Source organism: Lepisma saccharinum, chromosome 19, assembly GCF_977018435.1.
Source record: "Lepisma saccharinum chromosome 19, izLepSacc3.1, whole genome shotgun sequence".
In the NCBI taxonomy this organism is placed as follows: domain Eukaryota; kingdom Metazoa; phylum Arthropoda; class Insecta; order Zygentoma; family Lepismatidae; genus Lepisma; species Lepisma saccharinum.
This window is the reverse complement of record NC_139247.1, coordinates 67,061,885-67,078,739: the sequence shown is the minus strand read 5'-3', so window position 1 is coordinate 67,078,739 and position 16,855 is coordinate 67,061,885. Positions and strand designations below refer to the sequence as shown.

The window sequence follows — 16,855 nt, the reverse complement described above, 5'->3', positions numbered from 1 at the left end:
GGATATGATGAATTCGCCTTTTTTTAATCACTAGCACTCTCAAAGTCTTTTTGCGGTCTTCCGACCCTTCTACTGGGTCCAGGTAGTGAAACACTTTCGACACTTTCAGTAATAATACCAGGAAGTGATATATATTGTTCTAACCACAAAGAATTCGTTTCTAAAAAGCGTTCTCTATGTCTTCCGGACTTCAACCACTTTTGTTCTATTTTTTGGCTAACACTTCTGATTGTTGCTTTTAAACGTTTTATAATGTCTTCCAAAAAGGACTAGGCACCACATTCTTCCATTATATACTTTAACAAAGCATCCGTTCTTGATTCTTTGGCGTTGGTATAACACACGTCGAAAAAATTCCGCCGTGAAATTTGCGTACTCATTCTGTAATTTTAAAAAAAGTGTATGAGTGTCTCAAACATTCGCAAACAAATTAACATCATTTGTGTAGGAAACAAGCAACTCTTTCAGAAAACTAGGATAACAGATCTGTATAATGCGATATAATGTACTAAAACTCTATTCCAAACTGACTTATACGTTTTCTCATACAGAAATAAACGTAACTTTTTTCTGATGGTTCTCATACTTAAACTCAAACAAATAATAATACACCAACAAATGTAACCTTACGTTGAAAGACAAAACAAAATAAGAACACCACACAATCACCACTAGCACACAGAATCAGACCGTATTCATCGAGCAAACTCAGACGAATGATGCGATCGCTTGCAGCACTTGGCAGGCGGAACTCAGATGGTCTTCTAGTGAGACCCTTATTTCTATTGTTCAGTGTGATTTCTTGGAATACAAAGCCTAGTTTCATGTAATATGGTTCAACTCCTTTGCAAATTAACAAGTATGTAACCCAAGTAGCCAAATGCGAAAATTGACTTTTGTCCAGCTAGATTACGAAAATACCACACTGTGCGGTGGTTAAAATGTATCCAGTACTAGGAAGTATGAATATTTTAAAATTACCGGAAATCATTCTCCCGGAAGAACGCGTTGTATAATTCTTCCCTGCACATGCATTATTGAGTGTTCCTTTTGCAATTAGTGCCACCCAGGTTGATAAATTGCACTCCAGTAGGTTAATATTGACCGCTGCAAACGTTGAGGTAGTCACAGCACAACCGCTACGCTATGCTTCACGAAAGAAACCACCTACAGGATTTGGAGAGCCCAGAAGGGTTGTAATTCTAGTGGTGGTGGCGGCTCAGTCAACAGTAACTGTTGTCCATTTGAATATTTCCTTTGTTTGGAATGTATTCATTAATGCTCTGCTATTACTTGACTGTTTGGAACGCACAGGAAATGTATTACGTAGAAAGTTTAGCGAAAAATGCAAGCTAGAACAGGACTGGAACCAAGGTCTTTGGCATATCATGCCATCGCTCCACGAACTGAGCTACAGAGCCAGCTCTGTTTTCGCCTCATATTTTGATGTGTATGATGTTTAACCTGCGCTTCATTCCATGTCAAATCAACCAATAAGAAAATATTTTTGAACCATTAGGATTTAGATTTTTAAGATGTTTTTGTTTAGTTATTTTACCTATCAAGAGGACAAAAACTGCCAAATTTCAGATTTTTTAGGTTCGTAGGTTTTGAGTTATTGACTTTCAAAAAGGCAAAAATCCCAAAATTGGACATTTTGAAATTTTTAAACAGTTGTAGATCAAAAACTATTTGCCCTAGAAAGCTCAAATTGGTGCCATTCTCTTCTGCTTTAATTAGCTTTAACAACAAATTTGGTTTCACGCACAAAAACACAAAAAATAACATAGGAACCCATTGCCGTCTCATTCTTTCGAGTTTTTGAAAAATTACAAAATTCAAATAGCACAGTCATGTTGCACTTTAAATTAAAGCTCACTAAAAGAAGAAGCGAATGACACCAATTTGAGCTCTATAGGTCAATTAGTTCTTGATCTACAGCTGTTTAAGGATTTCAAGATATCATCAAATTTTGGGATTTTTGCTTTTTTGAAACTAAGAACCTAAGAAATCTTAAATTTGGCAGTTTTCGTCAACTTTAATGGTTACTACCACTCTACCAAAAATTATCCATTTCTGAGATGTCAAGCTTCCGACCATTAGTTGATTTCACATGGAATGACTCCTGCGTGGAATTGTCTCTGAAATTTCATCTCTGGGCAGCTCTACACTGGAAGGAATTAGGCACCGTTGAAATCTACATTGTTTCAATGGCAACAGATCCGTTGCAGTAGCACTGACAGAGATAATTCCATACAGGTTTAGGTAACTTACGAAGAGGAGCAGTACCATGTATGAGAATGTTAGAGTTGACGAGCTGTATCTTTGCGGGCGAACCCTGCCCAAGCCCGGCTGCGCAGTAGCATGGGGAGGACCTACCGGCTGCGCGTCATTATCCTTGCGTTCTGTCCTTGCTGTCGACCACCCAAAGGGCGAGTAGGTGGCAACTACATAAACGTACCTCTCTCACACTCTGCGCGGAGTAGCCAAGGCCACCCGCAAAGATACAGCTCGTAAACTCTAGTGCTTTTGAAAGAATATACTTGTCTCTTTTACTATGCAGAATTATAGAATGTAACAAAGGCACTGATTAAACCTTTTTCATACTTTTAAACCTGCATAGAAGATCAGTTTTAAGTTTCATAAATTTTGGACGATATCAGTTTTCTCGTTTACTTTTCCAGAACACTTGAAGATCGGTCACAACTTTATTGACACACTGATTTTCAGCAGTGATTTCTTCCAAACGTTTACAACTATACAACTATGATGGTACGAAATGCCAACTTTTGTCATGTAAGTCACCGGCAATAATAATGGGACACATAGATCCTGAAATGCTCATTTCCTTGCAAGGCGATAAGTGCATTTTAATAGTAAATTTTCAATGGCAACTTCCACCGCCGCCGTAGAGTTAGACAACACACGTAACGTGGTGCAGCGAAGTGAGTAGGTGTCCCATTTGTATTGCCGGTGACTGTACTTCGTGTGCACCCTACAGTACGACTATTTTTGTCCCTTAATTCCATGTTATACATTGTATAGGATAAGGAGTTATGCATCACCCCTGTTCAGTTTTTCTTTTTCTAGATGACCTCGATCATGAGGGAAGGTGCAGAAGTCGAATGCGCCTGCGCAGAAGCGGGATGACCAACATAGAGAGAGCCAGGGCGCGGACTCTCCGAATGACCGTAATAATTGTCCTCGCGTTTATATGGTGCTGGACGCCGTACGTTGTAATGACGCTGTGGTGAGTACCTAACATTTCACTCTCTTCATTACCTTAACTGAATGTGTCGCATGCATGTAAGTTAGATGAATGTGTGTTCCCATGTTTTCCTGCCAGGTGCCTACCTTGGGGTGTTTCGCTCAAAAGGGTAGGTCGCACGCTTGGGTTCATGTGCGGTGCTTAATGGACAATAATGGACAATGGGAGAAGCTAAATTTTGTATATCACCACTTTTGTTTCAATATTTAAGAAGAGCAGGGCTGTATCAAGGTTTGTGGAGGCCCCGGGGCAAAATGTTTTGTGGCCCTCACTTTTTTTTATTATTTTTTGACTAGGAGCTTTATTAGCTTAATATGTTAACCACCAATTTTCACATCACCCCCACTCAAGAAAGTGTTGGACGTTACCCCCACACCCCCTATACTCCTTCATGGCGTGGTGCTATGCACAGGGGAACACTTTACCTTGACCTTTACCAATTTTCAGCAGTTGAAATAGTAGACCTGATTTTAGAATCAGTAGTCATTCTCAATCGAACATATCGCAGATAGGTTTGCAGGGAGAATATGAAGCAAGTCTTTCACACACACTTCAATGAAACATCCTAGTATTTATCTTTATCCAAATCTACTTACAGTTTGTTAAATTCAAAGAAAACTCGGACGTCACTATATATAATTTCAATATATTTTTCACTTATTGATCTACTACTTTCTTTTGTTTTTCGTTGCTATGCTCAAAATATGTATAGTAATTTATACATCGAAATTTCACATTATCAATAATTAATTATACATCTTATTAATTCTACAACGTTTTGGAACATAACAAAATAGTAATTGATAACAACATAAATATCATAATGCATGTTAAACACAAAATTAAACAATAAATAATACATGAAATAAATGAACATCTTTGGGTCAGTCACAAATAGCGCAGTAAAATAAAGTTATAGGACGAAATTTGTAGCGCTATAGCAGCAGTAAAATTCTGCGTCTAAATGTCTACAGCATATTATGAAGAGTGAACACCGTAACTACAATATATAGTAACTTGTAAGTGGGTTCAGACGGAAACAGAGAACTGAGCAGTAGACTGTACTTACATAATTTATTATAAATGATATTTACAATTAAGAGTAAGTATGTCACTACATATGCACGGTCAATCTACTGGAAAATTACCGACATGTTAATTGTGGAAGTTGTAGTAACTACACTGTCTTCAAGAAAATTCTCAAAGGCTTAACACTTATAGGGGTTATTCATGAGTAAACAAACAATATTCAATCAGACAATTCGATTATAGATGGCGGGGAAAGAACTTCCGGTTTGGTCAATTTTCCAATGCAAACCAGTGGAATACAGATCGTCACTGAGCAAATTATCTTATAAAAGATCGGATACAAAATGGATCACTTGAAATTTTTGAGTGATATAGAGAAACAAAGGCAACTAGAAAAGGTTGGAAATTTCCCGGATCCTTTGGATGAAGATTTGCAGAAAAATAGTAGTCTTTTCCAAGACAAAGTTGATCTTCTACGAAGAGTTTCGTGCTAAGACTTCTGCAGGTTGAAATAAAACTTACATAAATTATAAAATTGAAATACTTAAATTTTACAACAGTAAAATTTATAATTTTCGACATTGTGTAGTCAAACACAGCCCCTTTAATTTTATCATATGGCTTAGAGAGAGTGTCGTCAGAAATTTTTGTATCGGGTAATGGCCAATAATAATAATTAGAACTGTTATAAATGTTATACATAATTACTAAACTAATGAAATAAACAAATTTTATTCTAAATTTCTAAATTTATTATTATTATTATTTATTAATGCTATTCGAGTGGATATCCATCACAACAGATACAATACTGAAATGCACAGTTATTGAATTGTATTATTAACTTTTGCAAGTGTCGTTCAAGACAAGACTTTAGAAGTTAGTAAAAATTTTAGTAATAAAGTTTACATTGATTACATTAATTTATAAAATTCTAATTTTTGGAATTCTGGATGATTATAAACAGTTTCAATTTTTAAATATAGTCAACACGTGTGCGTTAGACAATTATGATTTTAGATACACGTAAAATATTTTCATTTGAATTACTCCGGTGATGTAGTTGTCGACTATTGAGTCCATTCGCTCGTGTTTGTGTCCAGTCGTTTCGCTTTACTGCCTAAATTCACTTATTTTTCCGTATCGGATCGGTCTGAAAACTATGCATAGATAGCTGAGAAAAAATATTTGTTCCCAACCTCGTGTTGTAATCAAAAGCCACACAATGATTGTCGCCTTTTCTTAAGACACTGCCTTTACACCTTTGAACTCCATGTTATTCTGTTGGAAACCGGAAGTGAAGTTCCCACCCGCGTCAAGGAAGCACAGAAATGTAAACATGCGGTGAATAGCCTCCATGGTAGACACACTTTTCTTACCTTTTTCGCCATTTTTTTTGGTGGAGGCCCTTCACAGTTTCCTTTTAGTGGGGGCCCCGGGGCAATTGCCCCAGTTGCCCATAGGTTAATCCGGCCCTGACGAAGAGAGAAGTCACCTGGTGAGGAAAAGTATAAACACACTTCTGGTAGTTTTGTGCCAGTTGTAAATTCTTGTATGTGTATTTATATGGAAAGATATTGTAGCATTTTTCTACGCACTGTAACGACCATGCCACTCATCACAAAGATTTATTCTACATGACGTGTTTTTGAGATTGTGTGGTTACCGACTAATCTGTATATTGAACTCTTTAAACAAGAATAATGGGCTAGAATGTTCTTGAGATTTTTTGCATGGAGTTGAATATAACATAATGTAAGTTGATTATAATTCTGTTTGCGAGTAGAGAGAGAGAGAGAAAGAAACTAAGAATGAAAGAGGGGGATAAGAGAGGAAAAATACTGAAAGCTGGAGAAAGAGGAAAATTAAGAAGTTGAGAGAGGAAGAGAGAGAGAGAGAGAGAGAGAGAGAGAGAGACCAGAAGAGAGAGCAAAGAGAGAGAGAATGATTGAAAGCAAGAGTAAAGGAAAAATAGGGAAAATGCATACAAATGAAGACAAAAGGTAGAAGGAGAGAAAGAAGATAGATGACAACACACTAACTTATCTATCTCTCCCATCTACGACGCCAGGGGTCCCGGGTTCGAATCCCTGCCTTCTCATGGATGTTTGTTTCATCATACCACCCATCATCCATATCTTCGCAAATTAGCCAAAAGTGGACCAAAAAGCGAAGTAAAATAAAGCAAATCAATTAAATCAAATCAAATTATCTCTCCCATCTCCCTCTAGTTCTTTCTTTCTCTCCCTCCCTCTCTCTCTTTTTCTCAGCATCAATTTAACTCTGTGTCAATGCTTTCAAATAAGAATAATACAGCGTAAAGAATATTCTGCAACTTGCCCACCAATTTGTCCACATCTTGTAGGAAAGACTGAGTTTCCTGCAACCCAATTAACTTTGGTGAAGAAATGCTTGCATAACCTACAGGATATGGGATAAAAGGTGATTGCTTTGCGTTGCTTCACTAGAATCTTGTTTATTGTGAACATTTAGCATTTGATTGCAGAAACTGCGTAGTAGAAATAAAATAGAAGACAGTAACGATTGTAGAAAATAACAACAATTCTTCAATGTTTGTTATTTCATGCTTCGTTAGACAAGTAAATAGACACCAATCTACTCTCCTCTCCACAGGGGCATGTAATACTCATGCTTTAGTTTGCACCTCGTCAGTGTTTGACAACAAGCAGAGCAGTGTGAAATTGACAAGCTTCTGTGGAAACCATACCTTGAAGCAGTAATTACGTACATGTATCACTACATTAGTTGCATTTACGAGGCAATGACTACAAACCAACCGCCAATTAAACCATTATGTGCATTGAATTAGCATGTACTAAAGTTATCTTCTTTCACGTATCCAGTAACTTGATATGATCTAGACCAGTGATCACCAAACTCTCGATCGCGTAGCTACAGTGGCTCGTGAATGAATCGGAGGTTTACGCCAGGGGTTTTCGAACTTTTTGCTGTCGTGGCTCCCCTTAGCTGCCACAATATTTGTAAACTGGTGTCAATACACTCAGCGATACGATATTCATGAGAAAAAGAAATGTTAATAACAGACATATTGCAATGTTTAACAAAGTCAGGGGGATGCATGAGCTTGCTTGGCCTCACACAGTTTATCAAATCGGGGTATATATTTAGAAATTGCATCTCATTATTGATATTTACTTTTTTATCTGTCGTTGGACTTGATCAATGCCACTTCCAAAAGTACTTTCCACAGAAGTTGTGACTAGTGTTCCACAATCACAGATTTGTTTTTGTCAATTTAATTGTTGTCTTGTTTCTTCTAGCAACATGCTCAAGGTAGGAAAGCAATCAGAAATGTTTGGATATTCAGTCTTTCTCTTCCAAAGCAGCAACTACCTTTTGAAGTTTATCTAATAGGTACAGAATGTATCATTTCCTTGTAGATATATTTCAGAACATATCGGAAAGGTGTGCCATATTCTGACCGAAGGCATGGTTTACTTGTATAAGATACGAGTCTGTTCCTGTTTAGGTTCAAAAACACGGCCACGGACATTACCGCGGAACAACCAATGCGAGTTGCAATATTTCAGAATATATATATACACCGGTATTTATTAATACATTTTAAACTTCAAGAAAGAAAATATGTATTTTGTCGGAAGTTCTCGCGCCTTCCCTACGAAACTTCCCCAGGGCTCCTATGGGGTCGATAGGACCCATTAAGAATCAGTATCATCCTAACCAGCATAGCTGTTGAAGTAAAGTTTGGTAGACTATTGGACATAACAAATAGTAGCCGGAGGCAGCATAGATTACTCCGTAGACTTGTCTGATCGTGAGGATAAAAGAATCGTTGAAAGACTTGTCGATCTAAGAAACCATTGCTACCTCTATTTGTGCAAGGTGCATTAACCTTAATATTAAACCACGGCTAAAATATCTTCTTGTTAGAGATAGAAACCAAACAGTAAGCCTTCCAATGGAGACGTTTAAACGATTATATTATCTAAACAAGGATACATGGATTTGGATATTTACATAATGCGCTACATATTTCTCTGATTCTTATTTACATTCAATCTTCATCTTAATGTATGCTTGACGAATTTATTTCTTCTTTCTGATTTGTATATTCTTCTTTCGTCTATGCTTCCTTCCGGACTTCATTCTGGACTTCCTTCTGGACTTCCTTCTTTGTGGGAATTCGCATATGGACTTCCTTCTGGACTTCTATCTGGACTTCCTTCTTTGTGGGAATTCGGATATGGACTTCCTTCTGGACTGCTTTCTGGACTTCCTTCTTTGTTGGAACTGATATGTGAACTTCCTTCTGAACTCTTATGTAATCCCTGAAACGTGGATCCTTTATTTCACTCACTAAGTTCAATTCTCGCAAGCTGGTAACACATCACTTTTTCTTCATTCACAACAAGTCCTAGAGTAGAGGGTTACGAGTTCGCTTCCTATTTAAGTTTTTCGACGATTGAGGAATTACTTTATTCTTTTTCCCCCGCTCTCTTCTCTCGAGCTTTGGGCAATATCCTAAACTCCTCCCTTGAGGCGACGACCAGAACGCGCCAACACTAAATAAGTGCAACAAGGTGTATACTTGGTGCCAGACGATTGAAACGCGCAGCCAAGTAGGTGTTACGACTGTGACGCGCAACCAAAGGTAATGTGGTTCGCGACTGGAACGCGCCGCCACTGGTGTAATGAAATTTTCCACTATGGGGATGGTAAATCAAGCTAACAGATTGATATGATCAATATTTTTTGTGACGTCACAACTTTAAAATATGTCACTAGTATATTTCGTTTGTAAAGGAAGCGTAATTTTCGTGTTATTAGCCTATATGTAATATTGCACCTTGTTTGTAATGTATATCTTTTTTAAATTTTTATTGTATTTTATGCTCTATTATGAGTAGTTCAATGTATCTTTATATTTGCGAGAGTGCACATTGTGAATTTGTATTTCTAAACGTGTGTAGATGTCAGTTTTGTTGGTAGCATCTTTTTGTAGATAGTAAGTGATTCATCTGTACTTGAATCTGTGTTCTTGAAATAGTATAAAAGCGAGGATATCGCATAAGAAATAACACACTTTTTCGTCATGCATCGACGAAGCTTTTAAACTTAAAAAGAACTCCTCGGTGTTGTGCATACATCTTGGTATGGTAGTTTTGGGGCGCAAGCTAAGCCTATGTGACCATAGGAATGCCGATGGCCATGCATTGAGTTTATGCGTTTTAGTTGAGTCAAGACATTGTCAAAGCGAAATCCTTACCTTTGTACTAAGCCTGTTTGCATTATAATCGCAATAAATAAAGAATAAATCCTTTCGTTTTGTCTACTGTAATAATGTGGTTTTATTCCTCTGTGCTGTGAAGCATTGTCTTTGTCTATCCCTGTACCTGAGAGGAGTCTGTGTACTTCTCCGAGTCTCATCGTTAAAGGCTGAGTATTACCGAATTCTTAATAATAAAAATAATACAAGGACATAGTGCCAAATATAATAATAATACGTTTAATAATAAAACTTAGAACGTAAGTGCGAGATCTGTTAAAAGTCACGAATTTGTATCAGTCTTTTCACTTCTTTAGATTTCTGATCTATTTACATACGATCACCAATTTAATTTATTAAGTATTTACATTAATTTATTGGGTAAATGTCTGTTATATCGGAGACACTATTCTTCAAATTTACAGGAGAAACTACTTACGGAAATGAGTTTCTGTTGCATTTATCAAACTTCGTGGAGGTATTTTGTCACTATGAAATGCTGCACAACAGAAAATAAACCCTTTTGATGTAATAAAGTAGCCTTTTGTGCGAAGCGACAACATGTTTCCATTATGAACCTGCAGATGGCGCAAGTGTCGAAAGTCACGCGGTCTCGCGAGAGGAAGAAGTGTTTCCAAACGTGCCTTTTTTTTACCAGATTTTTTTTAATTTTATTTTTTTAACTATGCTTACCTAACCTAACCCAACCTAACCTGACCTTGCCGGAAGTAGTTCGTGGGGCTAACGTGAATGGTTTTTGGTGCTATCGTGAATAGTTTTTGGGGCTATCGTGAATGGTTTTTGGGGCTATCGTGAATGGTTTTTGGGGCTATCCGTCAATGGTTTTTGGGGCTATCGTGAATGGTTTTTGGGGCTATCGGGAATGGTTTTTGGAGCTATCCGTCAATGGTTTGTGATGACATAATGAACACGAAAGTAGTTATTTTTCGGTTAAGAAGGCTGCAACACTGCATGCCCACTCCAAATCGACAAAACACAAGCACGACGCGTGATGATCCACAGCTGTGCGCGAAATATTCTATGTTCCGCAACGGAAGAAAGGACCCAAAATAATTACTCGTAATGTGAAAAATCGAAGTTATTTTCGTGTAAAAAGCATAATGCCACCTTGAAATAGGTTCCGTAATACACAATTGGTAAGTACGAACCATCTCAAACTGAAAATATGCGTTAGAAAAGTGTCTCCGATATAACAGACATTTACCATTTATTGTTTTATATCTTTTCTTTACCTTCTTATAATGGATTCTACTATTTGTCAGCTTTCCAAATCACTTTGCGCTAATTTACACCGTCATTCGCGTATATTGTGTTAATCTTCAATCTTGCACACCTCGTGCTGCCATCTCTATTCCACTTTGGCAAACCATTTACATGAGTTGCTCCCATTGGGTACATTATACTATACTCTGTCTCGGGAATCTCTGGATCAAGGCCGCGCATAACGAGGGATGAAAGCGAGCGGACGGAGCGAAGCAGTACGCTCTACTGCTAAAGTTTGCTAGCTGCAGCCGCATTTTCCTCTTCATGCACTTTCTATTCCTCTCACGCGTTCAATGGTCGAGCCCTCCCGAGTCACTACTTGCGCAGACTTGTTTTTGTTCGCTTGCTCCAGAGATTACCGGGACGGAGTATAGCTGCACTCACTTTCCCCTCTAACGAGATAATTGGTTGAGCCCTCTCGAGTTACTACATGCGCAGAGACGTTTTCGTTCTCTTGCTACAGAGAATCCCGAAACAGTGTGTGTTGAATGTTGAGATCTTAAATTTTATGAAGTTAAAGATCTTGCTGCAGAAGATTAATGTTTCGTTTCGCTTTTTGAATTCTTTATTGTTCCATCTGTCCATTAGAAATAATAATTTCAGCATATCTTAAAGATATTATAAATCAAGAAATTTCCATCAAAATTGCAAGCTACTCTTAATTGCTAGACATGTATTTTAAAATGTGAAAAGTGGCGACATCTTTCGGGAAGTTTGGCGACCTCTGATCTATGTGTCAGAAGGGGACTCGGTAATTTGTCCAATCGTTTCCCAAGTAAATGGCTCTTGGAATATCGCGGCCTTCAAATATCTATTGCGCCATAGTTAGGCATATCCTAATCCTTCAAATCCCCTGAAACGTAATGCTCTTACAGGATTCTGCATTCGCAGGTCCTTAGTATTACTATCGCCGCATCCAATCAATTGTGTCGAGGTTCGACGTTGACTCACGCATTGCCTCCCCACAAAGAGATTATATCACGTGTTTCCTCACTCCGTGAGTAATCTCGCAAGTTGCAGTGAAAGCGTGTGTCATTCTAGGTGATCAAAAGTGGAGACACCATCCTTGGGAAGATTAGCCTCGTCTTCTAAGAATCGATGTCACTCTGAGATGAGGTAGGTTGCGAAGGGAACGGTGCTCTTTGAAGGGTTTACGTTCAACCAGGAGCTGATAAGTCCGTGTGTAACCTTGAGAAGGTGGGAGCTTTGTCGGTGGAGGAAAGAGAACTTGGAATAGACTAATAGAGAAGACAACAGTTGCCATCTAGAAGCATAATCTAAACCACAGGCGGAAGGCATAGAATGAGGAAAACAGCAAATTTCAACAGGGAAGCTCGTTATGTCGTCGCCTTTGACAGTTGAAACATTGGTATTAATACCACACTGTTACTTAGCTCATACGCGTCCCTTGCTAATCACATTGTGAACCCTGAAACACGTCTTCTTCTTCTTAACGCACTACGACTTCATAAATACGAGGGGCGTATCATAAAAAAATACACTTTATTGTATTCGATACATACAGACATAGATACATTTAATCGGCTATATGCACTTTCTCAACATAGTCCCCCTGGAGCGGTAGACACTTACGCAAGCGGTGTGGAAGTCGTTCGAGACCATTTTGAAACCAGTTATTTGGAGTTGTGTGCACCCATCGCTGGACAGCCTCATGGAGTTCCTCACAATTGTTGAAATGGTGACCACGCAGGGGCTTCTTCATGGCGCCAAACAAGTGAAAATCGGACGGTGCCAAATCGGGAGAGTATGCTGGATGTGGTAACACCTTGAAACCCAGTCGGTCAATAGCAGCTGTTGTTTAACGACTGGTGTGCGGCCGGGCATTGTCATGTTGGAGAAGCACACCTTTGCCCCATTTGCCTTGCCTCTTCTTTTGAATTGCACGACGCAACCGCGTCAGTGTTGCCACGTAGACTGCACTGTTAACGGTGGTTCCCCTCGGTAGCCAATCAATGAGGATGATGCCATCACTATCCCAAAACACAGTGGCCATTTGTTTCCCAGCCGTGGGCGCTGTTTTGAATTTCTTGGATGGGGGCTACCCTTATGTTTCCACTGCATGGATTGGGATTTGGTTTCCGGTTCGTGGTAATGCAGCCACACTTCATCACCTGTCACAAGCTTCCCCATGAAATCAGCTGGATTCTGGTCGTAAAGTTCCAAAAGCTCCCTGGAAATGTCTACGCGTTGTTGTTTGTGGCATGCGTTAAGTTAAGACATTTCGGTACCCACCGAGCTGACACTTTACCCATTTTCAAGTCACTGTGCACAATGCGTTGCAGGGTTCGTCTGCTTAAACCCGTAATCCTCTCCAGTTCCGTAAACGTCACACGCCTGTTCTCCAGTATGACATTTTCCACACGCGCGATGTTTACGTCTGTTTTCACACTCTCATGTCGCCCTGGACTCTTTCCCTTCTCCGTCGACGTTTGACCGTTTTTCCAGGCAGTTACCCAATTATACACCATTTTCCGTGACACTGCATACTCGCCACACACAGCCACTAACCGTCTATGGATACGTGCCGTTGTTTCCCCTTCCTTCCACAAAAACCAACTCGTCCATCGTTGACCACGTTCATCTTGTTCCATGTTGTCCGCAACAGCACTCGTGACGTTGTGCTTCGACGGCTGCACAGGCCACAGACTACGCACTGTCACACGGTGCTGCCACCTGGCGGTAGACAAGGTACCTATGCGCCCATCCTGCGCAGTGCGTAGAATTACGCCATTTCATTTTGCATTAAAACAATAAAGTGTAATTGTTTATTATACGCCCCTCGTATATTCTGTTGTAGTCTTCTCGACAATATATCCTCAATTTGTTTCCTCTTCTGAATGCTCTTCGTCCATTTGTTTACTTTCATATATTTCAAATCTTTATTTCTTCTGCCCATCGTTTTGGCCTGCTTAACACTCGAGTATCGAGTGATTTCCATTTAATAAATTTATTTCACTAATATTTTTACAATCAAGCTTCGCCGATGGCGTAGTGGTAACGTCGTCGCCTTCTAATCAAGAGGTCCCGAGCTCGATACCTCGGTTCAGGCACATAGTGGTTCCGTTCTCATTTTAAGCTGCAGGTTCAGTCTCGTTTATCCTCTCTGTACATAAAGTACACTTAAAACAAAGATTAAAATTATTGTAACGAATGCCATAATTGGATAACACACCTGTTGCGTTCAATTGATTACATAAGTAGGCAGTGAAACCCGCGATGCATTGCTTTAATGCGAGTGACACTACGACGCAAGGAAGTTTAATATGAGTGTAATATCCCCGATGGTCCAGTTGGAAGTGATACGCTGGAAACCCGGGCTTGATTACCAGCTAGGGTGATTTCAGATGGAAATGTTTCCATCATTGTCCATATTTGATGCGGCTCTGTGGTTTACGGGCTCTAATAATTCGGGTACCTGAGGGTAATTGGGACCAGAACTTGGTGCTGATCACGGTACTTCCACAAAGTGTCCGAGATTGTGAATATATGGAGACCTATCTCCACACCCAATCATATGCCTTTACGGGGGTAGCTTTATCCGTATATTTTCTCATATTACTTTGCCTTTATCTGTTGAGCATGGACTTCTCCGATAGAATACTGGCTTACGATGTCTCCTTACAACCAAAACTGTTCCATGTTCGATGCCTCGAGTTCAATTCTGCCCTAATTGTATGTGAGTATAGACTTGAAATAAAATTTACAGAATTGTGACGAACGCTCAAGTCTTATCCACTCCACAAACCAAGAGCAACTAGTTACACTAGCCATAGAGAATATTTTATTGATTATATTTGCAAACTCTTTACCATCCGTTCTGATGGTACATACTCAGCTGAGATTCATGTGTGAAGCAGAAATATCTAACTTACAACACAAGCTGCTTATTCTAGTTATTGAGCATGGTGTCTACCTGCCAGGAAAGTCATGAAAGTCAGGAGAAAGTAAAGCAATCGACAAGTAGGTCAAGAAGTCAATAAAATATCAAGAAATTATTCTTGTTGTCAAGAATTTTTGCTAACACGATGACTAATTGTTTTAGTTTATTTTACGTCACTCTTCTGCCTCCTTTGGCTAATCGCAAATGGTGGTAAGATGAGTTGGATGAAGGGATGATCACAAATACAAGGTAACCAAAAAAGTTCTTTCCGTTGTTAACATCACGTGGGAAGAAGTGATCACTGATAGGAAAATATGTGTGCCACGTGCCGGAAAAGTGGTCAGGGTGGGAGTGGGGACATTGGTCTTGCCCAATACAGACACATTGCGCACTCATAGCAGCCATAGCTTGAGCAGGTGCGAAGAGAAATAAGTGTTGAAGCAGCTCGTTTGGGGTTGTCTGCTTCATGACTTTAAGGTGGGCTTGTCCGGAGCAGAATCAAGTCGCCGAATATGTCAAGCCTTTCGGGATAATGCTATGAATGAACGCACCAATAGGAATTGGTTCCAGAGGTTCAGGTTGGGAGATCTGTCACTTTGTGACGAACCCAGCAGTGGCCGACCACAGGTCCTGGATGATGAGGCCCTGAAGGCAGCCATACAGGAGGACAGCAGCCTAAGGTGTGGTGAGCTTGCCAACCACTTCCAGGTTTCCGATAAAACAGCCAGACTGTACCTGCATCACATAGGAAAGACGTTCAAGTTGAGCAAGAGGGTACCTCATACACCGTCAGAAGGCAAGAAGCAACAAGGAGTGACAGCCTGTTTCTCGTTGCTTTCTTGGCACAGCAACACACCCATATTCGGTCCAGTGCTCACCAGTTACGATTAGTGGGTCCTATATGATACTCCCAAGTGTGCCCGACATTGGTTGTCAACACGGACTTTGTGCCTCACGCCACAAGACCCCCTTCACACCCATGCAAGATCATGCTCTGTATGGTGGACTAGTCGCCAAGTGGTGCACTATGAGCTGCTACCAACGGGCCAAACCATCACCGGAGACCTCTACTCGCAGCAGTTGCAACGTGTGCAACAGACACTGAAGCATAAGGAGCCAGCATCCCTAGCAGGACCAAGGTTTGATCTGTTACATGCTGGACTTAGGGTGGCATTTTGTGCCACTTTACTATTCAGCTACATTTGTTAATTATTTTGCACTACTAGTATGTTTTGTTTAATATAAGTCATAGTTTGTATATTTTAATGTTTATTAAGTATTTTGTATTTATTTTGAAAGATAAGTAAGTCATATCTTGTATATTTTTAATGTATGTTAAGTATTTTTTATTTGGAAATGTACATCTGCATATTTATTATTAACAATAATAGAATAAAACATTATAAAATTATAACACATTTCAGTTCTACATTGTCAGTAAATTACAGTTCATCAGCATTACTCACTATTATTAGAAATTACACAGTTGTCACAGATCTGAACTTTCATGCAGTGTCTTCCACAGACACATTTACCACAGTCATTGCATGAAATTGTAGTTCGTGAGAGTTTGTTTCTTCTTTCTCCATTGGAAATGAAAATGTAACACCTATTTCCTTTTCTCGAAGCAGTTGCATAAGTAGATATATCTATGGGATTGTCAACTTTGACCCAATTTTCCTTTGAAGAACGTTTTCCATTGCCGTACCTGTATTTGCATTCAATCCCTCAATGTTCTTTGCTCTATCTGCTACATGTGGCTCAATCAACTTCAGTTTAAAAATTAAAATGGATAAAATTTTCTCTTGAATTTTAGCAAATATGAAAATACACTTCTGAATTGACAATAAACAGGATTTTTAATTCAATTGCTGAAGGCAGTTTTGATTACCAACACAAAAACTTCAAAAGTGGTACTTTATGCCACACCTTGGTCCTGCTAGGGTTAATCGCAAGTGTGTACTGCTTCTTCACGACAATGCCAAGACGCATGTTGTGCGGGTGGCCGAGGATACCATACAGTGACTTGGCTGGGATATAAACTGTGCCAGCCACTGTACTTCCCAGACCTTGAGCCAACAGATTATCACCTCTTCCATTCCCT

The 16,855-nt window shown here is 39.4% G+C and overlaps 1 protein-coding gene across 1 annotated transcript in view; it reads left to right on the top strand.

Annotated features, from left to right (window-relative positions):
* The window catches only part of LOC146003046 (adipokinetic hormone/corazonin-related peptide receptor variant I-like), a 571,777-nt gene that overhangs the window by 471,282 nt on the left and 83,640 nt on the right, over window positions 1-16,855 (top strand). Inside the window, exon 3 of the mRNA XM_083141210.1 lies at window positions 3,091-3,250. Within this exon, the coding sequence (XP_082997336.1) occupies window positions 3,091-3,250 (160 nt within the window). The remainder of the gene's footprint in view (window positions 1-3,090; window positions 3,251-16,855) is intronic.